At 49.8% G+C, this 23,289-nt stretch overlaps 2 protein-coding genes across 2 annotated transcripts; one reads left to right on the top strand and one right to left on the bottom strand.

The window, feature by feature from the left end:
- Positions 1 to 6,717: 6,717 nt before the first annotated feature.
- On the top strand, positions 6,718 to 14,096 carry FEM1A (fem-1 homolog A). The gene has a single exon (XM_084826267.1). The coding sequence runs from the start codon at positions 6,996 to 6,998 to the stop codon at positions 8,979 to 8,981; it is 1,986 nt and encodes a 661-aa protein (XP_084682393.1). The 5' UTR covers positions 6,718 to 6,995; the 3' UTR covers positions 8,982 to 14,096.
- Positions 9,655 to 22,081, bottom strand: TICAM1 (TIR domain containing adaptor molecule 1). The gene is made up of 2 exons (XM_084826268.1): positions 21,995 to 22,081; positions 9,655 to 17,196 (listed from the first exon to the last, which is right to left on the bottom strand). Exon 2 carries the CDS (start codon positions 16,949 to 16,951, stop codon positions 14,978 to 14,980), a length of 1,974 nt encoding a protein of 657 aa, XP_084682394.1. The 5' UTR covers positions 16,952 to 17,196; positions 21,995 to 22,081; the 3' UTR covers positions 9,655 to 14,977.
- Positions 22,082 to 23,289: the final 1,208 nt, after the last annotated feature.

Raw genomic sequence — 23,289 nt, 5'->3', positions numbered from 1 at the left:
CAGGAAATGTGAGAGAAAGAAAGTAGTGTGTGTGTGGGAGGGGGGAGAGTAGACAACAGACTTATGAAAAGTCATACTATTAGTTCTGTAGACTTAAAAATTAGACTCATACATGGGCCTCACTCCTGGGTTTCACTTTGAAGCCATATTATGGTCCACAACCCCTTGGAAATTAGAGCTGCCTATAGAAAAACAGTGATCCCCTTCATGGATCACTGCCTTGTTGTGGCGAAGGGGCTTGCGTAACTCAGTGAAGCCATAAGCTATGCCATGCAGGGCCACCCAAGACGGACAGGTCATGGCAGAGAGTTCTGACAAAATGTGGTCCACTGGAGAAGGAAATGGCAACCCACTCCAGTATTCTTGCCAAGAAAACCCCATGGAACGTATCACAAGGCTAAAAGAGATGACGCCGGAAGATGAGCCCCTCAGGTCGGAAGGTGTCCAATATGCTACTGGGGAAGAGCAGAGGGAATTTCCAAGTAGCGCCAGAAAGAGTGAAGCGGCTGGGCCAAAGCCGAAAGGACACTCAGCTGTGGATGTGTCTGGCGGTGAAAAGAAAATCCGATGCTGTAAAGAACAATATTGTTTAGGAACCTGGAATGTCAGATCAATGAATCAAGGCAAGCTGGAGGTGGTCAAACATGGGATGGCAAGATTGAACATCGACATCTTGGGAATCAGCAATCTAAAATGGACAGGCATGGGCGAATTTAATTCAGGTGACCATCATATCTACTACTGTGGGCAAGAATTCCTTAGAAGAAATGGAGTAGCACTCATAGTCAACAAAAGGGTGGGAAAAGCAGTTGTTGTTGTTGTTCAGTCGTTCAGTCGTGTCCGACTCTTCGTGATCCCATGGACCATAGCACGCCAGGCCTTCCTGTCCTGCGCTCTCTCCCAGAGTGTGCTCAAGTTCATCTTCATTACATCGGTGATACTATTGGTGATACAAGGATGAAACTTTTGAAAAGCAAATAGCCAATGTTTTAAGGAAGCATGATGTAGTAGTAATGGGGGACTTCAATTTCCCCGATATTTGTTGGGAGACAAATTCTGCAAAACATGGCCCCTCCAGGAAATTCCTGACTTGTGTGGCGGATAACTTCCTCCTACAGAAAGTAGAGGAAGGAACTAGAGGATCGGCTATCCTTGACTTGATCCTAACCAACAGAGATGACTTAGTGGATAAAGTAGCAGTTACAGGAACTCTGGGGGAAAGCGACCATGTTGTACTTGAGTTCTTGGTTCTAAGGGAAGCAAAAACTGAGTGTAGTCAAACACGTACCCTGGATTTTAGGAAAGCTGATTTTCATAAACCCAGAACAATGATCAGTAAGGTCCCATGGCAAGCGATGCTAGCGAGAAAAGGAGTCCAAGTTGGGTGGGAGCTTTTAACAAAGGAAATTCTCAAGGCACAATTATAAGCAATTCCAACAAGAAGAAAAGGTGGAAGACAACAGAAGAAGCCAATGTGGCTTCACAAAAAGCTTAGGGATGACCTGAAAACAAAAAAGGACACATATGGGAAGTGGAAAGAAGGCTAAGTAACAAAGGAAGAGTACAGGCAGGTAGCACAGAATTGCAGGGATGGCGTCAGGAAGGCTAAAGCTGAGAATGAGCTGAGGTTAGCAAGGGATGTTAAAAACAACAAAAAGGCTTTCTTCAGCTATGTGCATAGTAAAAGGCAGAGGAAAGAAATGGTGGTTCAGCTATTAAATAAGGATGGCAAAATGATAACAGATGACAAAGAAAAGGCAGAGGTGCTCAATTCCTACTTTGGCTCAGTCTTCTCCCAAAAGAGGGTCTATGACCCCCCTGGCAAAGGCGAAGTACAGGCTGAAGGGGCAGGATTGCAGCTTGAGATCGATAGGCATATGGTCAAGGAACACCTCATTACTTTGAATGAATTCAAATCTCCAGGGCCAGATGAACTGCACCCTAGAGTCATAAAGGAACTGGCAGAAGAACTCTCAGAACCGCTGTCTATTCTCTTTGAGAAATCATGGAGGACGGGGGAAGTGCCAGATGACTGCAGGAGGGCTAACGTTGTCCCTATCTTCAAAAAGCGTAAAAAGGAGGAACCTGGGAACTACAGACCAGTCAGTCTGACATCAATCCCTGGGAAAATTCTGGAGCAGATCATAAAGCAATCCATCTGGAAGCACCTTGACAACAATGCCGTGATTACTTGAAGCCAACATGGATTTGTCAAAAACAAGTCCTGCCAGACAAATCTGATCTCATTTTTTGATCAAGTAACCTCCCTTGTAGACCGTGGGAATGCTGTAGACATCATATACCTTGACTTCAGCAAAGCTTTCGACAAAGTGCCCCATAATCTCCTGATGAGCAAACTAGCTCAATGTGGGCTAGATGAAACAACGATCTGGTGGATCCACAGTTGGCTACAGAATCGGACTCAAAGAGTGCTTATCAATGGGACCTTCTCAAGCTGGGGAGAGGGAACGAGTGGGGTACCGCAGGGCTCAGTCCTGGGCCCAGTGCTCTTCAACATTTTTATTAAGGACTTGGAGGAGGAGGTGCAGGGAATGCTGATCAAATCTGCAGATGACACAAAATTGGGCAGGATAGCTAATACTTTGGAAGACAGAAACAAAATTCAGAGTGATCTGGACAGACTGGAGCGCTGGGCAGAAAACAACAGAATGACATTTAATAGGGACAAATGCCGAGTTCTGCACCTAGGAAAAAGAAACCAAATGCACAGTTACAAGATGGGGGATACGTGGCTCAACCACACTACAATCGAGAAGGATCTTGGAATTGTCGTCGATCACAAGCTGAATATGAGCCAACAATGTGATGTGGCTACAAAGAAGGCAAATTCCATTTTGGGCTGCATTCATAGAAGCATCGCTTCCAAATCCCGGGAAGTACTAGTTCCCCTCTACTCAGCACTGGTTAGGCCTCATCTGGAGTACTGTGTCCAGTTCTGGGCACCACACTTGAAGAAGGATGCAGACAAACTGGAGAGGGTTCAGAGGAGGGCAACAAAGATGATCAGGGGACTGGAAACAAAGCCCTGTGAGGAGAGACTGAAAGAACTGGGCATGCTTAGCCTTGAGAAGAGAAGACTGAGGGGAGATATGATAGCACTCTTCAAGTACTTGAAAGGTTGTCCCAGAGAAGAAGGCCAGGATCTCTTCTTGATCATCCCAGAGTGCAGGACATGGAATAATGGGCTCAAGTGACAGGAAGCCAGATTCCGGCTGAACATCAGGAAAAACTTCCTGACTGTAAGAGTAATACGACAATGGAACCAATTACCCAGGGAGGTGGTGGGCTGTCCCACACTGGAGGCCTTCAAGACGAGGCGGGACAGCCACCTGTCAGGGATGCTCTGACCTGGATTCCTGCACTGAGCAGGGGGTTGGACTCGATGGCCTTGTGGGCCCCTTCCAACCCTACTATTCTATGATTCTATGATGCTATCTAGCCATCTCATCCTCTGCCGTCCCCTTCTCCTTTTGCCTTCAGTCTTTCCCAGCATCAGGGTCTTTTCCAGGGAGTTTTCTCTTCGCATTAGGTGGCCAAAATATTTGAGCTTCAGCTTCAGTCTCTATCCTTCCAGTGAGCAGTCAGGCTTGATTTCCTTTAGGATGGACTGATTTGACCTCCTTGCCATCCAGAGGACTTGTAAGAGTCTTCTCCAGCACCACAGTTCGAAAGCATCGATTCTTCAGCGCTCAGCCTTCCTTATAGTCCAGCTCTCACAGCCATACATTACTACTGGGACAACCATACCTTTGATTAGACGGACCTTTGTCGGCAAGGTGATGTCTCTGCTTCTTACTGTGCTGTGTATGTGTGCCATAGCTTTCCTCCCAAGGAGCAAGCGTCTTAATTTCATGGCTACAGTCACCATCTGCGGTGATCTTGGAGCCCAAGAAAATAAAATCTGTCACTGCTTCCATTTCTTCCCCTTTGTCGCCCTGCTAATTTAACTTATATGCAGAGTACATTATGAGAAACGCCGGGTTGGATGAATCACAGGTCGGAATTAAGATTGCTGGGAGGATTATCAACCTCAGCTGCGCAGACGATACCACCCTAATGGCAGAAAGCGAAGAGGATCTAAAGAGCCTCTTGTTGAGGGTGAAAGTGCAGAGTGCAAAAGCTGGCTTGAAGCTCAACATTAAAAAAACTAAGATCATGGCATCTGGCCCCATCACTTCCTGGCATATAGAAGGGGAAGAAATAGAAGCAGTGTCAGATTTTACTTTCTTGGGCTCCAAGGTCACCGCAGACGGTGACTGTAGCCATGAAATTAAAAGACGCTTGCTCCTTGGGAGGAAAGCTATGGCCAACCTAGACAGCACAGTAAGAAGCAGAGACATCACCTTGCCCACAAAGGTCCGCATAATCAAAGCTATGGTTTTCCCCATAGCAACGTATGGCTGTGAGAGCTGGACTATAAGGAAGGCTGAGCGCCGAAGAATTGATGCCTTTGAACTGTGGTGCTGGAGAAGACTCTTACGAGTACCCTGGACTGCAAGGAGGTCAAAACAGTCCATCCTAAAGGAAATCAACCCTGAGTGCTCATTGGAAGGACAGAGACTGAAGCTGAAGATCAAATATTTTAGCCACCTAATGCGAAGAGCAAACTCCCTGGAAAAGACCCTGATGCTGGGAAGGACTGAAGGCAAAAGGAGAAGGGGACGGCAGAGGATGAGATGGCTAGATAGCATCAGCGATGCAATGAATATGGACTTGAGCACACTCCGGGAGAGAGCGCAGGACAGGAAGGCCTGGCGTGCTATGGTCCATGGGGTCATGAAGAGTCGGACATGACTGAACGACTGAATGACAACATAGGAAAACAATGGAGAAATGTTTAGGCTTTAGCAGCACAATCCAGTATGTGTTTACTCTGAAGTAAACCCCACTGAGGTCAATGGGGCTCACTCCTGAATAACTGCAAATGCCCAGGGTTGCATAGGTGTGAGCAAAACACAGAGGTGATGCTTCTCCCAAGTCTCTTTTATTTTGTCTGAAATTTTTAAATTTGTTGTATTTATTTATTTGGCCTTTAAATGTTTGAAAGTGCAATATGCCTGCCTGCAGATCAATGGACCGTAATGTGTTTTTCCGTTTTTTCCCTTTGGGAGGGGAGTGGTTTTTGGCCTGGAATCCAAGCCACCCTCAGTCCCACCGCTAACCTGCAGAAAGGACATAAGAGGAGCCCTAATGGTGGATCAGACCCAGGGTCCATCTCGTCCAGCAGTAGTGGCCAACCAGCTGCCCACAGAAACCCACAAGCAGATCATGAGTGCAATACCACCCTCCCACCCATGTCCCCCAGCAACTGGTGCACACAGGCACACTCCTCTATTCTGATATTAACAGTGGAACAACCACCCCCTGAACAGTCTGCAAGGCAAGCCTGCAGAACGGAAATAATCACTTTTTCAGTGATTATTTACCAACCCACCCTGCTCGCCTCCTCTCCCCCACTTCCTCTAGAAATTTTAGATTTGTAAGCTCCTTCCGGCAGAGACCTGTCCTCATTCGATGCACAGCAGTGAGAGAGAGAGGTCTGAGCAGTTGCTTTGAGAGCGCAGGACAGGAAGGCCTGGCGTGCCATGGTCCACGGGGTCACGAAGAGTCGGGCACGACGCAACGACTGAACGGCAACGTTTGCTGCAGATCTACGCCTTTTATTGTCTTTTCAGACTCAAAGCTCCAGTTTGCTTACAGCATCTGCATGTATAGATTTTTAAATTTTATTTATTAATACATTTATATCCAGGCTTTTTTCCTCTTACAAGGAGCCCAGGGCAGGTTACATGGGCCTCCTCCTCCTCACTTCACCCTCAACAACAACCCTGTGAGGTAGGTTAGGCAGAGAGTCGATGGCTGGCCCAAAGTCACCCAGTGAGCTTCATGGCCAAGTGGGGACTTGAACCCAGATCTCCTGAGTCCCAGTATTATTATTATTATTAATAATAATAATAATAATAATAATTACTATTATTATCATGGAATTACATTTATTGATATGGAATTTTAAAAACCCACAAAATGGAATGATGGTTGTGTGATTTTAGATGCCTTCCCCCCAAAAATTAGACTGTAATCCTGTATACCGCCTTACTTGGGAGTAAGCCCCATTGAACTCATGAAGACTGACTTCTGAGTAGACCTGCATTTGAGGAATTTCTTGCCTTTTATGCAGGCAGCAGTTGCTGTTTTATTGTTTTATCAGCATTCCCCAACGTGGCGCCCTCCAAGGGGCTTGGGGCCACAGCTCCCATCATCCCCAGCTAGCTGGAAGTTGCAGTCCAGCACCACTGCAGGGCGCCACGTTGGGAAAGGCGATGTTAGTTCCTCTATAGGGCTGAACTACATTTCCCAGAAGCCCCCAGGCTCGCCCCCGCCCTGCTCCTTTCCCAGGAGCCTTTGCTCTCCCTGCCCGCAAATAGAGCCCCTTTCCGCGAGAGTGCAGCAGCCAACAGGCTCGCTGTGCCGCTTCCGAACCGCATTTCCCAGGCGCCGTTGCGCACCCCGCTCCCAGCGTCCCTTTAGGATCCACCGTCCCTCCGCGACGCCAGCTCCTGCCTCTGGCGCTCCTGGGAAGTGTAGTCTCCTCTGGCCCAGCTCTGCCTTGGAACCGATAGGGCGGCCCTAGGGAGAGGAACTACAACTCCCAGCGTGCCCTTCGGCCTTTTCCCCCTCGAGAGACGGAGCGAGCCATTTTGTTTTTGCCCGACTCTTCTTAAGATGGCGTCGTGGGGAGGAATAGGCTGAAGGTTGCTGGTGCAGCTGTGGCCGCAGCAGCTGCGGGCAAGGGAGGAAGGAGCGGCTTAGTTGCTAGGTTACCAGAAAGCAGGCCCCCTCCTAGGCCTTTCCACATATACAGACACAGGCGCTCCCCAGGCCTCAGCCCCCAGAGCTACTGGGGGGGGAGCTGTTCAGGGAGGGCCACTGCTGGCCCATGGGGAGCGGGGGCCCCCGTGGCCAGCGCCCTCGCCATGGATCTCCGCTTGGCCGTCTACAATGCTGCCCGGGACGGGAAGCTGAAACTCCTCCAGAAGCTGCTGGGCAGCCGTAGCCGTGAGGAGCTCGAAGGCCTGGCGGCGGGGCCCGGCGGCGGGGAAGGGGCCGGCGGCACCCCGCTGCTGATCGCCTCCCGCCACGGCCACCGGGAGGTGGTGGAATACCTGCTGGATCAGTGCGGCGCCCGGGTGGAAGTGGGCGGCTCGGTCAACTTCGACGGGGAGACCATCGAGGGCGCCCCGCCCCTGTGGGCCGCCTCAGCGGCCGGCCACCTGGACGTGGTCCGCAGCCTGCTGGAGCGGGGGGCCTCCGTGAACCAGACAACGCTGACCAACTCCACCCCGCTGCGGGCGGCCTGCTTCGACGGGCACCTGGAGATCGTGCGCTACTTGGTCGGAGAGCAGGGCGCCGACCTGGAGGTGGCCAACCGCCACGGCCACACCTGCCTAATGATTTCCTGCTACAAAGGGCACTCGGAGATCGCCCGCTACCTTCTGGAGAGAGGGGCCGACGTGAACCGCCGCAGCGTCAAGGGCAACACCGCCCTGCACGACTGCGCCGAATCAGGCAGCCTTGAGATCTTGCGCCTGCTGCTGGGCTCCAGGGCGCGCATGGAGAAGGATGGCTATGGGATGACCCCACTGCTGGCCGCGAGCGTGACCGGCCACACCAATATCGTGGAATACCTCATAGAGGGGGCCCTGGAGGAGCCGCTGGCAGGGCACGAGGGGAAGCGGGAAGAGAGCGAGACCGATTGTGATGGGGTGGGGAGTGAGGAAGACGACGGCTGCTTGGCAACTTGTGATGGCCGACCCCATGTTTACTGCACTCGGGAGGTGGCGGTGGAAGCGTTGGAACTGCTGGGAGCCACCTTCGTGGACAAGAAGCGTGACCTCCTTGGGGCCCTCAAGCACTGGCGGAGGGCGATGGACCTCCGTCACCAGGGTGGACAGTATCTCTCCAAGCCGAACCCTCGGCAGTTGGTACTGGCTTATGACTATTCCCGAGAGGTGAGCACCATGGAGGAGCTGGAATCCTTGGTGACCGATCCGGACGAAATGCGGATGCAAGCGCTGTTGATCCGGGAGCGAATCCTTGGTCCCTCTCACCCAGACACGTCTTACTACATTCGCTACCGGGGGGCTGTCTACGCCGATTCGGGCAACTTTGAGCGCTGCATCCACCTGTGGAAGTACGCCTTGGAGATGCAGCAGTGCAACCTGGAGCCGCTGAGCCCCATGACGGCGAGCAGCTTCCTCTCCTTCGCCGAGCTCTTCTCCTATGTGCTTCAGGACCGCTCTAAGAGCACCCTGGCGACCCAGCTGGGCTTCTCCGACCTCATGGGGGTGCTGAGCAAAGGCGTCCGCGAGGTAGAGAGGGCATTGCTGCACCGGAAGGACCCCGTGGCCGATTCCGCCCAGTTCACCAAAGCGCTGGCGATCATCCTGCACTTGGTCTTCCTCCTGGAGAAAGTGGAGTGTGCCCCTGAGCAAGAGCACCAGAAGTGCCAAACCATCTACCGCTTGCTGAAGTGCAATCCCCGGGCCAAGAACGGCTTCACCCCTTTGCACATGGCGGTGGACAAGGACACCACCTCCGTTGGCCGCTACCCGGTGGGGAAGTTCCCCTCCCTCCACGTGGTCAACCTGCTGCTGGAGTGTGGGGCCGACCCTGACAGCCGCGACTACGACAACAACACCCCCCTGCACGTGGCCGCCCGGAACAACTGCCCGCTCATCATGAGCGCCCTCATGGAGGCTGGGGCCCACATGGACGCTACCAACGCCTTCAAGCAGACGGCCTACGAGCTCTTGGATGAGAAGCTCCTCACCAAGGCCATGATGCAACCCTTCAACTACATCACCTTACAGTGCCTTGCGGCCCGAGCGCTGGATAAACACAAGATACCCTACAAGGGTTTCATCCCGGAAGAGCTGGAAGCCTTCATTGAGCTCCACTAGAGGGAGGCCTGTAACCCCAGCGTCTCTCTTCCTAGATCTCAGTTGGGGGACGAGGGGTGGAGGACTGGGAGTCTTCCAGTGATCTGAATTTTAAAAGCATTTGCACTGGGTCAGGTTATACAGTCTCTCCCTTTAGCCACCCAAATTTATAAAAGTTGGTAGCTGTTCTTTGCTCATCCCTGGGTGGGCACCAGCACTCGGCGTTGCTGGGCAACTGCCAAGGCCCCGTCACATTGGCGGGGGCCACGGCTAACGTTTGCCCTGAGTCCCCTTTACCTGTTTTTCTGGTCTGGCACGCCAAGCCACGCCACACCAGGCAGCTGGATGTAGCCATGCGTTTAAATTTCCCACAAGACCCCCCAGCCAGCCCTAGCCTGACCCCTAGGTGGCAGAGTCCTATGCCAGCCAGCACTGAGAGTCAGGGGGCAAGTGGGCTTGGGAGATCTGATCAGGCTTGCTGCTGACCCCACATGGCCAACTCATTATTTTTAAGAACACACACACATGAATTCTTTGGTCTGCTTTCTGAAATTCAGCCTGCCTTATCAGCCTTGGAGTTGCTGAGTTTGCACCCTTCCTTCACTCCTTGGAAATCTAGGGATAGAAGTGAGGATTTCAGGCAACCCCTGCAGACAGTCTTAAAAGCCACTCTTTCTTTTTTTGGCTCAGCTCCATAATCAGCCGGAGAGAACAGGTTGGCTACTGCCCAGCAGAAAGTGATTTAATTGCTACTTGCACGGTTGACTGAGCGGAGTGCAGTGCGGCTGGATTGTGTTCTGAGTTTGGTTTCTTGTTTTGAATGGCCACATATCATCTGCTAAGATTTTGCTGCCTGTTTTAAAGACTGGTGGTTGTTTGTTGTTTGTTTGTTTTCTTTCTAATTGAGCATGTACTGTGCTGAAGTCGGGTGTGGGTTCATCTCAACCCCCCCCTTCCTCCCCTCCAGAAAAGAGAGATAGGACAGCATTTTCATTACTTTCACAGGCAAGAATTGGACTCTTTTAAAATGAGTTAAAGGTGATCCTATACATCATTTGAGCTAAGGTAGCCCCATTCTTTTGGCAGAGAATATCTTGGGTGATTGGGGTCATGTTATAGAGGGCGGGGTCTTCTAGGATGGCTAATGGCTGAGATCTGGTTGTTCCATCTGGTTTTGATTTGGTTGCAGACGCTTCCTCCTTTGCACAGTTCAGGTGTGGGCAACTATGGCAGTTGTCATCCCCACCTCCGCCTGCAGGCTGCATTTTGCGGGGCGGGGCATTTTTTTTTTAATGGCCATGTTAGTACTACTAAACTGGTTAAATTTTGCTTGTTTTGAAGCTACCTTTGACCCTTTTAGCATTCCGCTAAAGGGTCAAATATAGCTTTAAATCAAGCAAACCTATTTAGCATTCTGTAGCATGGATGTGGCCATTTTAAACAAGCATTTTAACCCCCCTCCCATTTTTTGCTGCCAAATGCAGCTGTGGCTGCATGTGGCCCACAAAGTTACTGAACAAACTGGGGAAAGCGCATGTTAAGATCCCGGGAAACAGAAGAAGCTATCCCCAAAAGTGTGTGTTGCGTTTGCCCCCTTGGTAAGAAAGCATGCTGTAAAGGCCCACACAACGTGTGGCCCCCAAACCAAACTGAGGCTCCCAGCTGTCCGTTTTTGAAGGACAGCTGCACCGCCCTACACACACGCACACACTCACCCCACTTTGTGGACAGAAGACGTGTCTGTAAGCATCCGACTTGAGATAGCGTTAGTTGAATTGATTTCTTTTAAAGTCCTGTCCTCAGATCTTGGAAGAGGAAAAGCGGGGTGTGGAGCAGGGTATTGCTGTGTTTGGAATTTAGGTTGTATCGTAAAGGGGGAAAAAGAGGGTAAAGTTTTAGATTGTGGGTGAAAAGATAAGTGTGGTTTGCCACGGAATGAATTTGATCCACCATTAGGCTACGTTCTATTGATGAAGGAGCCCCCGCACTGTAGCATATGCAGCTACGCCCCGGCAAACCACGGGGATACTTGTGGGAGGCACGCATAGGCCGTTCGCCAGCCTGCAATGTTTTGGGGAGCAGTTGGGAACAGTCGTAATGGCTCCCAACCCAAAACCGGGTCCCTGAATGCCTGGTGTTCTCAGTGGCGTTCTCTCACAGCTGCTGACATGGCCTTTGGGCCATCTTAGGCCCAAGGAGAGCTGGTGTTTGCCAGGGGCAGGGCGAGGCAAGGCAAGGCAAGAGTTCAGCAGTGTTCCACCACTGGTGATGGATCCTTCCATCACTCTGGAGTGATTTTTCAAATAATGTTTGGATTGTTGGTGCCTGGAACCGTTTGGAGACCCTTCCTTGAGCAGGATACAGAGGGTGGATTTGGACAGGCGGTTTAACTCCCAGCATGTATGAGCTCTTGCAGTCTGCTTCTCCAGTGCGCATTGGTGGTGGAATCCCCCTCCTGCTGAACCCCCAGTTCCACGTGATCCTCAAAGCGTAGTTACTCAGCAACTCAGCATAGACCAAGGATGGGGGGCAGGGACATCATCTGAATCCATTTTAGTTTTTTGTCGTTTTGGAGCTCAGGTGAAAGCACGGCGCTAGTAGACATACGAGGCATACAAGAAAATCCCATTACATCTACATTGGCCACGAAAAGTGCAAATCCAGTTTGGCTTGAATTGGAAGCTGCCCCAAAGGACTTTGGTATTTGGGTTGAGGGATGTTAGTTAGAGGAGGGGGAAATTGTGGGAAGGGGTGACACCAGCTACTCGGTAGTAAGCAGACTTTAGAAGGCCCTTGTGCAGTAGGCTATACGCTTCTCTGCATAGCCAGCCTTCCCCAAATGCACCCTCCAGATATTTTGGACCTCAGCCAGCATGGCCAATGGTCAGGAGTTCTGGGAGCTGCGGTCCACAACGTCTGGTGCGCACGGGTTGGGAAAGGCCGGCACAGGCCAACAGCTGAACCATAAACCTCAACCTTTTTTTTTTCCTGGCTGGCTTTCAAGGAACGCCATCACCCAGCCTGTTTTAGTTCTTGCAGTGTTAAAAGCAAGCAAGCATTTGAGAGTTCGATTTATAAAACAAAAGGTTTCAGTTGGTTGTTTTCGTTTTGTGTTCTGTGTGTGTGTGTGTGTGTGTGTGTTGCTTTTGTTTCTGCCATGAAGGAAAAGAGTGAGGTTGGGTGGAAATGTAAACTTGCAAAAGTGGAATGTGTAAAATTTGCGAGCCAATGATCCTAACTTGAAATAAATAAACGGAGCCTTCAAAAAGAAAAGGGGGGAAAAAGGAAAGTCTTGCTGCTAAAAACAAAAAACATCGATGTCTCATTATTGCATGTTGAATCGTGGCTGGGGCTGTTTGCTTCACTGTCTAGCAGCTTTCCCCAACCTGGGGCAAAATTCAACATAAATCCTACTTAGACCTATTGAAATAACTGGAACTTCAGTTAGTCGTGACTAACTTCCCACTCATTTTGATGGGTTTACTGTAAGTAGGACTTACGTTGGATTTTGCCCTTGGTGCCCTCCAGATATGTTGGGCTGGAGCTCCCAGTGGCCAAGATGGGAATTGCAGTCCAGGATACTTGGAGGGCACCAGGTTGAGGAAGGCAGCTTAATAGGAATGGCATTTCCTTTGCTGGAGAAAAAGAAATCTACATTTCTTCAGATCTTTGTATCCATGGGAAAGCAGGTTACGAGCAGAAGAATTACCGTGAGGCTCAGAACAAAGCTCCATTCAAGGCATGATTCTGGCAATGTTTAGACTGTAATAAAGTCCTCTACCTCCCAGCATTCCCCAGCCATGCTGTCTGGGTATGCTGGGAGTTGTAGGATTTGTTGCTGTCTAAACATTCATGTGATTGCACCTTGAATCTTGTATTGCAAACCACTTTGAGATGTCTCTTCAGATATGTCAAGCATCCTAGCAGTGGATGCGACGAAATAAGGAAATAATACGTGCTGTAGCGCATTGGTTCTCTTTCAGGGCCCTTTTAGCCCTGGTGGGGCTTAGTGTCAGTGTGGCGGCACTTTTCCAGCTGTGCACAGCTGGCAGGCACAAAAGATGCAACACAGGAAGCTGCCTTATATGTCTTGCATCCAGCCCAATATGGCCCACGCCAGGTGGCAGTGTGGTTCTCCAGGGTTCCTTCGGGGGGGGGGGGGGGGGTCTTTCCTGGCCCAGTCTGTAGACACCCTGGAGCTTCTTCAAACTGGTATTTGGCCCTTGGCCTAAGAGAAGTTTGACACCCTCTATTTTAGGGGCAGAGAGAAACACTTTGAACTAAGGAGCATGTTGCCAGGTGCAGGAATTCAGTACCAAAAGTGAGCTTATAATTAGGAACGTCAGAAGAGCCCTGCTGGATCAGACCAAGGGTCCATCTAGTCCGGCGTTCTGTTCACACAGTGGCCAACCAGCTGTCGACCAGGGACCCACAAGCAGGGCATGAGCGCAACAGCACCTTCCCACCCATGTTCCCCAGCAACTGGTGTACACAGGCACACCGGCTCTGATACTGGAGGAAGGATAGAAGCATCAGAACTAGTAGCCATCGATAGCCTTTTCTTCCAGGAATTTGTCCAACCCCCTTTTAAAGGCATCCAAATTGGTGGTCATCACTGCATCCTGTGGTAGCAAATTCCATAGTTTGACCAGGCGCTGTGTGGAGAAGTCCTTCCTTTTATCTGTCCTGAATCTCCCACCAATCAGCTTCACAGGAGGACCCCACTGGGTTTTAGTATTATGAGAGAGGGAGAAAAGTGTCTCCCGATCCACATTCTCCACACCAGGCATCGTTTTGTAGACCTCTGTCATGTCTTCCCTGACCCTCCTTTTTTCCAAGCTGAACAATCTCACCTGTTGTAACCATACCTCATAGGGGAGATGCTCCAGCCCCTTGATCATTTCAGTTGCCCTCCTCTGCACTTTTTCCAGCCCTATGACATCCTTTTTCAGGTGTGGTAACCAGAACTGTACGCAGTATTCCAAGTGTGGTTGCACCCTAGGTTTGTATAGGGGCAGTATGATCACTGTTGCTGTTCTTAGACAATTGGGGGTCCAAAACCTTCCAGATCTGCCTTCTGATACGTTGGGCCACCTGAGATCAAGAGCTGTACAACAGGAGGAAAAATATCCTTTACTGAAGCAGCTTTTTTATTGCTGGTTTTTTTTCCTGCAAGAGGTGTGGCAAACTTACACAGAGATCATGGCACACATGCTCACATTCAAGAACAATTTTTAACAGACCTTATCGTAGTACATTTTTAAGAGAAGCATGTTCCAACTAGCTCCATATTCAAAGATAAAAGCTCAAAAGTTCTCAAAGTCTCATTGGTTTACACTGGTGAAGCAAGGTGGAGTCCCTCACCCCCAAACACAACCACAAACGTTTTGTTCTGCATGGGTCTTGATGGGTAAAGGAGGGGGATTTTAAAACTTCAGCTCCCACCTTGCATATGGGGCCCTCTTTTAAATGTGTTTTGCTGGGTCAGGTGTGGGGAACCAGAGAGAGATACCGTCTCTTCTCAGCAATACGCATCATTTTATTAATTTCCATAGCCTGTTTCTTTTCTCCTTTTTGACATTTACCCTACTCTGAGAAGCCCCCCAAACACCTTTGCCTTTCCCCAAGTTGATCCCCAAACCCCTTGATCATTTTGGTTGTCTCTTTTCCAGCTCTGTGATGTCCTTTTTGGGACAGGACAGCTGGAACTAAACACAATGACTGTTTGGACGATCGCAGGGAAAAAAGAACCCATTGTGGGTTCTTTCCCCACGTGTGCCAATCGCATGACCATGAATTGCATAATTATGCACAATGCAGCACGGGTTGCTGTGTTGATTATGGAAATTATGGCTGCACAACTGGCATGCCGGGGAAAGAACCCACGGTGGGTTCTTTCTCCCCTGCGATCATCCAAACGCGGCCACAATTCCCAATGCATTTTACATATATATAAAGCCGTAACGGTAATTGGGGCATTTTTGTTTGCAGCATCCATGTGTTTTCCCTGCAGTGTCTTACATCTGCCAGTCCTCGCCAACCTCTTCGCCGCCTGTGCCCAGCGTCGCATTGGTCTTCTCCACCTGCATGTGGTTGTAGTCTCCAATTTGAACCATTTGGGCATTTTGAATAATGAGGTGGGGCTGAGGTCCCCCTGACATGGAGACCATAAATGGCTGGGGCAGGGAGGGTTGGTCAGATCCAGGCGGAGGCTGGGATATCCCAGGAGCGGGGAACGTTGGGTGAAAGAACGGTTGTGGAACGTGGCCAGGGGGAACTTGTAATCCAGCAAAGCCCGGTAGCGGTGCGGGAGAGGACCTTGGATCTTGCGGGTTGATGCTGAGCGCAGACAGGCGTTCGAGCGCCTTCAGGTAATCGCGATTCTGTTCCTGCAATCGCTCTCTTTCCTGGATTTGTCGCATGTAGTTCCACGCAACTTTCTTGTCTTTGATTGCCGTTGCTGTGAATGTTTTCTTGACCCTTTTGGGGAAAACTGGGGAGTTCTCATCCAGCGACACAAGGCCCGCCAGCAGGATGGGCATATCTGCTCGCTTGATGGGGTTCTCCTTGGGCACAAACGGGATCACCGTGTGGTTCTTGATGAAACGTGTGAAGGAGTCCATCAAGGCTACGCTGGTTTGGTAGGCACAGAGTTGGCCCTTGAAGTTCTCCGTCAGGAGCAAAAGCGTATAGGCCGCGTTGTCCAAAGCATCCTGGAAGCAGCTGAGCTGGCAGCGTCCGGGGATCAGGAAATCCTCGCTAAACGTTGTCCCATTGGAGACACCCATGGCTTCCAGCCGCTCTTTCACCCGGCAGGCGATGGCCTCGTCTTCGTAGGCATGCAGGACCATGAAAGTGAAGAACTGTTTTTTGTCTTCCGGGAGATCTGTTGATGAGGATTCTGTCAGAGGAGGAGGAGGAGCAGAGTTTGAAGAACGTCTGCCAGGGCCGGTGCTTTGTGATGGGGAAGAGGATTGTCTTACACCCCTTTGGACGCTGCCTGCAGAATCTCCTGAGCCACGTCGCGACGTGGATGAGGGTTCCTGATTTGAGGGTACGCTTCCTCCAACATCCTGCCGCTCTGTGTTTGGGAGTTCAGTGCATTGCGCGGGATGCTGCACGGTCTCCTCGAGTGGCCGTACACCTTGGAAATCACCACCACCCCTGTTTGGGGGCCGGCCTTCTTGTGCAGAGGACTTCGCTGAGCTCTCAGAGTTGTCCAGTGAGCCAGGGCCGGTATCCCCTTCGCCAACAGGCACGGAGGGACTGTAGGCACTTCCGCAGAGCTTGCTGGTCTCGGGGACGCCGTGCTGGTGAACTGAGTCAGTGAGAAACGGCACCGTCGGGGACTGGCTGATCTCTAAGTGACTGAGAAGGGAGGTTGGGCTGCCAGTGGAACGTAGATCCAAGGCATCCCAGGATGTGTTAATCGGCACAGAACTCCTTTCTGCCAGCAGTGGAGACCTCTCTGTGTTGGATCTTGAATCACCAAATTGAACACTTGCCACTGTCGGCATGAAATCCTGCCCACACTTCTCCTGAGCTTCGTCCCAGAAGCTCTTGAACTTAGCTCTCTGGATGCCACTCGCTTGGAAGGCTTTGATGGCCTCTCGGTAGGCCTCGTCTCTAGCCCAGTGACTGCAGAGTTTCTCGTCTACCAGAAGCGAGTAGATCCGAGCCACAGCCTGTGCCACCCCTGCCTCTTGGTTCAGGGGAACTGGATTGGCCTCGTTTGCCTCAGCAATGCCCCAGTGGCTCCGATAGATATGGGCCACTACTGCGTCGTCCCCCAAAGCCTCTAACCTCACCCGGGCCTCTGTCTCTCGTCTCAAGGTCAACAGGATCATGGAATGCAGGAGCTGACAGCTCCTTCGATCTTGCCGCATGCAGCTCAGTTTGTGTTTGTAGAGGACCAGCCTGTCTTCTGGGACCCGGGCTAAGACTCCAAAGATCCCCTGCACGCTTGGATGTGCCTCAGCACTCTCTGCCATCTTGCCAAACAACCTGGCGAGGCAGTGCCCTGGGGGAACAGCACGTCACAACCTGGAGTGGTGGCGGCGGGGCAGAGTGGAGCAGCCTGCTACTGTGCCAAGAGATTTGGGGCTAGGCATGGTGAATCATCAACTTTCCCAGCAAGATTTTTTCTTTGTCTTGTTGCTTAGATCTTCATGGATCCTTCTAGATAGGGGGCGTGTGTAGAGGTTGCCTTCTTTCATTCATTTTGTGCTCTGTAGACCTGCAAATTAAAAAAGGAGGGGAGAAAATATTAGACACAGCTCTGGCAGAGTCTGGGCAACCCAAATGAAGGAACCACATTCAAGACACAAAACTGACTACTCTGTTGTACCCTAGAGGAATTACTCCAGAATATATATCTTGTAGACCAGGGGTCTAGAAGTCTACTCGACTTCTACTCGACAGGGGTCTACTCGACCTTGGGGGAGCTGGGGGTGGCGACGGCCGACAGGAAGCTCTGGCGTGGGCTGGTCCATGAAGTCACGAAGAGTCAGAAGCAACTGACCGAGTAAACAACAACAACAAGACCAGGGATGGGGAACCCTTTCTTCTTCCATCGGCAGAGAGAAAGAAGGTTTGCAGGGCCGTGCCATTGCCTTTGCTGAGACACCAGCTGCCTTTGGCTCTCCTCCCTCAACGGTCACCTCGCAGCAGCCATTCTGTCGTGCTTCCTGGACTGTTTCCATCCCCACTGCACATTATAAGAACTGTAACTTTGGTGACTGACTTTGTTTCTTCTTTCCACTCCTCCCTCCCCATTCCTTTTTCCTTTTGTGTCATGTCTTTCTAGATTTCTGAGCCAGAGGAGGTTATTTTTGTCTCATTTTTTAGTTGATCTATAAACTGCTCTAGCAGCGGTTGCTGCTGAAGAGTGGGACAAAAAAGAAATGCATTTAACAACTAATAAATAAATTTACTACCACACCTATATTCTAACTGAGAACTTATTCTCCAAGTTTGGATCCCTGCATAGCCCCAAAATTGCATCACCACACACGAGAGGGATGATGTCTTAAGATGAAGGAGTGGATCCTCATCAGATTTGCAAATGACACAAAACTGGGAGGGGAACATGGCCAGAAAAACCGCTGTTGCTTAGTTTTGTACGCATAATCCAAAATGATCCCCCCTCCCGCCATGAATATGAACAAAATGTGTTGGTAGCATTTCAGGATTTTGCTTTTGAGTGTTCTGATCTTTGTCAACATTACCATGGAAGGATTTGTTTAGAAAGTATAACAGCCCCAATCATAACTCTTTGTGGATGGATTTTAAGGCGATATTAAGGATTAAAATGCCCTCTCTCTAGCTAGGTGTGTGTACACACACACACACACATTTTCTTGTTGGTTTCTGAGATCTATAAAACTAGCGGTACCCAGAATTGGTAATGTTAGGGTGGGAGGCGAAACAAACAGTCAAGTTAGTGGAATATACATTTTAATTGGACAGATGACCGCCCAGCCTCTGCTAAAATGCCACCAGCAAAGAAGAACCCACCACCTCCTTGGGCAGCCTGTTCCACTGTGAAACAGTGTTTTGCTTGCTTGCAGTTTCCATCCCTTCGTTCTAGTCCTGCCCTCGGGAGCAACAGAGGACATCTCTGCTCCATCTTACGTGTGACAGCCCCGCAGACAGTGGAAGTCATCTGTCAAGGTTCAAGATTATTCTTTCCAGTTCAGAAATGGAAAACTGCAGAACTTCTAACACTGAAATCTTGCTATATGGAACGATGGCGAATTGCCACGGCAGAAAAACTGACACACCAGCTGAAACTAGCCAAAGGCAAACTCCAAACGTCTGACTTTTTAACAAATACGGCAGGATTTTATTTTATATACTGATCAGGGACATACACAATAGTATTTGTCAAAGCCTTTCCTCAGACTCTGGAAAAGAGACTAAGGGCTTCACCACACCAGGCTATTTATCTCGCAACTTTAGCAGGGCTTCCGCTTCTGGATTCTTTGCAGCATTAAGACAGGCTCCTTCACATGTACTTCTTCTTTTTTTTCCTGGGGTATTGTCTTTATCTACAAGTTCTACATCTTTCATTATACAGACACTAGATGGCACTGCTGTTATAGCACAACTTCCTCTTTACATGTAGGGATGTACGAAAGTCACTTACCTTTCAACGAAATTTGATTCGAGGTGGGGGGGAGGCGCTCCGTCCCTCCCCCTGAAATTCTGGCCGGGGGGGAGGCGCTTTGTCCCTCCCCCCCCCCGAATCATGGCCGGCCGGGTCCACAAATGGCGGCGGCCATAGCCGCCGCCGTTTGCGTCCCTGCAGTCAGCCATGATAGGCTATGTAAATGTTTACATAGCCTATCACGGCTGACTAAAAAACAAAACCACACGTACGCAAATGGCGGCGCCCATGGGCGCCGCCATTTGTGTTCCTTATTTTGGCACATCTAGTCTACGTAAACATTTACGTAGACTACAGCGAAAATAAGGGGAACGCAAATAGTGTAGACGCTACGCTATTTGCATTCCCCTTATTTTCGCCGTAGTCTACGTAAATGTTTATGTAGTCTAGACGTGCCAAAATAAGGAACACACATGGCGGCGCCCATGGGCGCCGCCATTTGCATACGCGTGGTTTTTTTTACTCAGCCGTGATAGGCTACGTAAACATTTATTTAAAAAACGTATTTTTTAAAAATCTAGCCGTGATAGGCTACGTAAATCTTTACGTAGCCTATCACGTTTTTTTGTTTTTGTTTTTACTGGAAATGGTGGCGGTGGCAGCCGGTTGGAAGACTGGCCGCCGCCGGAGCCACCGCCGCCGCCAGGAAGATTCGCCCAAGGTAAGTCCCATCCCGGGGGGGGGGGGGGGGCAGACCGTTTCGCCACCAATTTCGGGGGACCAAATGTGCTGGCATTCGGCCTCCCCGAGATTCGTGGTGAAATTCTCTGACATCCCTATTTACATGGACAAATTCAAATCGGGTTTTAAAACTAGCTCATTATCTCTGTTTCAAATAAAGCCGTGGAAATGGTTGGAAAGCACGGGAGAGCAGTGGAGGTTGACAACATTGTATTTTATGGTCCGTTTATGGTTTTAATCTGTTGTTAATTGCCCAGACAGCCTCAGCTGTTGGGCATTATATAAATATAGTAATTATAATAATAATGGACCTGCAAACTTCTGTGAGTGGCCAATCTTGACCACAAGATAAAAGCCATGTGTAGAGAAGCCCTAAAGTTGCAATCATACGCATGTTTAGACAGAAAAAAGTCCTACAGCTCCCAGCATTCCCCAACCAGCCATATTGGCTGGGAAATGCTGGGAGTTGGAGGTTTTTCTGTCTAAACATGCATTGATATCTCTAAATATAATTATTTGATATAGTGAAGAATTATAAAGGAAACTTTCAAGAAGCCTTTGGATTCCACCTATATCTTGGTTTGTAAAGTAAAGGGGGGGTGTAGATGTGTGTGTGTGTGTGTTAAATGTACTACCCTCTGTCAATAATTAGATTTAAATTCAATGTATTTTAATCTATTTTTTAATTTTCTTTTTGTTGGTTTCTTTACTCTTGTTTTGGAAAGCTAATGAAATCTTTTTTTAAAAGGTTTCAGAATTGGCCCCCATGCATTCACATAAGGAAAAGCTGATTAAAACCCATTGTTGTTATTATTATCATCATCATCAATAACAACAACAACAACAATAAATATAATTCACCTTTTTTGGAGTGATCAGAGTACTTCACATACATTATCTCACAACAATCCTGTTAGGTAAATCAGCATTGTCCCCATATTTCAGAAGGAAAGAACGAAGGCAGAGTCGTTTGTTTAAGGCTACCCCATAAATTCATGATGGAGGAGAGATTAAAAGCCAAGGACTCCCTGATTTGCAGCTCACAGCACATGTTGTCTGCTCAGCTGTGAAACCCGTTGAGTTCAATGGGACTTACTCCAGGTACGTGTGTGTATAGGATTGCAGCTTCTTAGGCTGTTATGGGATGCCAGCTTACATCTGGCTCTTTAAAAACCAGACTGGGAAAATCCATTATTTAGCCACCCAGACAGACTCAAATGTGATGGATAAAAGGTGGCTTGTGTTTATTTTGGCCCTCTGCTTAGAGTTGCCCTGGCGTGTCAGATTAAAGGTCCATCTAGCCCAGCAGTGGGGAACCTCATTCAACCAAAAGGCCAAATTCCATTCCGTCTCAAGCAGCTAGACCTCAGCAATACCTTGCCAATGAGCATACTGGTTCCCTTTCACCATTGTGGCTAATAATACAGACCTGACGGGTGAACGGCAAGGCTGTCCATCATTGGAGACAAGGGGAGCAACCCTTGTCAGAGTGCGGGTGGTACAGGGAGGTAGTGGCAGGTACGTTCAGCAATCCCATGCACCGGGCATGCATCAACGCCACAACATGCAGACATAGGAAGCAGCCTCGGTCCAGCTCAGATCATTTTTGCCCAACATTATCTCCTTCCCCAACCCGGTGCCCTCTGGGTGTTTGGGACTTCAACCCCCATCTGCCCCAAGCAGCATGTCCGTGTGGGGAGCTGTTGTCCAAAACATCAGGTTGAGTGGCTCAGTTTCAGAGCAGGGTCTTTTCCACCCTTACGTGGGAATGCCAGGACTGGACCTGGGATATTCTGTTGACACAGCAAGTGCCCTTTACCGCTGAGTTACAGCCCTTCCTTCCCCTGCCACCAAAGGAAGGCCCCAGCCCTCATGGTTCTGAATCAAGGTTGGATTTAAAGGGATGCTGCCTTGTACCAAGTCAGACCCAGGCTCCACGGAGTTCAGCATTATCTACTCTGCCTGGCAGTCTTTGAGGGCCTTAAGCGAAGAAGGGTCTTTCCCAGGATCTGGTCATTTTATCTGGAGGTGCCAGGCATAGAACCCTTGACCCTTCGCATACAAACCATGCCCTCTGCCAAAGAGCTATGGCCTATTTCTCTCTCCCCCCCCCGCCCCCTCTCCAAGTAGCCCAGCACACTTTCTAGGGGGGAAACACCCAGGGCCCCTGAGCGCGCTGGTTTACCTGGCGCACCGAAGAAAAGTTCCAGAAGTTCAGCATGGGTCTTGCAAGAGTGGCTTGCAAGCCTCGGAAAGCAGTTGGCGGGCGGAGGAGGAAGAGGAACTGAGAGGCGGAAGCTGCCCTGGCAAAAGGCAAAACCCAGCCAGCCTGTCCCTCCTCCCCCGATGGGGAAGGGAGGAGTAAAGCCATAATGGAACAGGGGGCGTTGGAAGAAAGAGTACCAAATGCCACTTGGGTTTCCCTTCTGCAAAGTTCAACTTACTTTCTATTTCCTGGCTCAAATGTGACTTCTTAGCCAAGCTGGCGCCCTCCAGAAAGGCTGGACTACAACTCCCATAACATGCTGGCTGGGGCTGATGGGAGTTGAAGTCTAAAATATCTGGAGGGCACCAGGCTGGGGAATACTCGTGTAGGCAGTGTCGAGCCGGACAGAGCAATCGTCTGACTTGGTATAAGCCAGCTTTCTGTGTTCCTGTTTAAATGGGACCTTTATACAAAACCATGAGGACTGGAATCATGCTTTCATTTTAGGGGAAGGGCCATAGCTCAGTAGCAGAGCACCAGCTTTGCATGCAGAAGGTCCCTGGTAGAATCTCTGGTATCACCCGGGAGGTTGGGAAAGACTCTCATCTTAAACCCTGAAGAACGGATGCCAGCCAGTGCAAGCAATACAGAGCGATATGGACTGATGCCCCAACTTGGGATAACATGGATTCCTATGTTCCTACCACAGGGAAATGATCAGATAACGTGGTGTGTGCACAGAGCCCGTTGTGGTTCCCTTTATTATCAACTGCTTCTTTTATGAATTGCCCCCTTTGTTATGAATTGCTCCCTTGGTTACAAATTGCTTTTAATACTTTCCAGTTGTTGATTATTATTTGCTAGTAAAATGCCTGTGGCATGGTTTGGGCATCTCTTTGGAGCAGAGCAGGTTGTTTCTCACTGATGTCCTCCCACATTCATTCAATTCATCTGGAGACAGCCGGTTGGCGAAGTCTGCCTTAGTTCTTCAGTCCCATTTCCCTGGCCTCTGGTTTCCCTTTGGTGCTGAGTCCGGACTTGTCTGGGGCTTCCTGGTTCCTGGGTCACCTCAGACTGCTGCCCCCATCCCAGCCCTGACACCTGGGCTGAAATCTGCTCAGCTGTGATGGGTGACCGTGTGCTAATTGCATAGTCTCAGCCTGTCCTACCTTGCAGGGTTGTTGTGAGGGTAAAGGAAAGCTTAAAAGGAGGGTTCATCTCTACACAGGCCACCCTGAGCTTCTTCAGTAGGAAGGATGTAAATGTGGCAAATA

The sequence above is a fragment of the Heloderma suspectum genome, chromosome Z (assembly GCF_057233095.1).
Source record: "Heloderma suspectum isolate Gila_16-S chromosome Z, 16-S_ref, whole genome shotgun sequence".
NCBI classification, from domain to species: Eukaryota; Metazoa; Chordata; class Lepidosauria; order Squamata; family Helodermatidae; genus Heloderma; species Heloderma suspectum.
The sequence above is the reverse complement of the archived record's forward strand: the minus strand, read 5'-3'. Positions and strand labels throughout refer to the sequence as shown.

Excerpts from the sequence above, each read along its gene's own strand:
- FEM1A (XM_084826267.1), top strand. The coding sequence starts at position 6,996 with ATGGATCTCCGCTTGGCCGTCTACAATGCTGCCCGGGACGGGAAGCTG.
- TICAM1 (XM_084826268.1), bottom strand. The coding sequence starts at position 16,951 with ATGGCAGAGAGTGCTGAGGCACATCCAAGCGTGCAGGGGATCTTTGGA.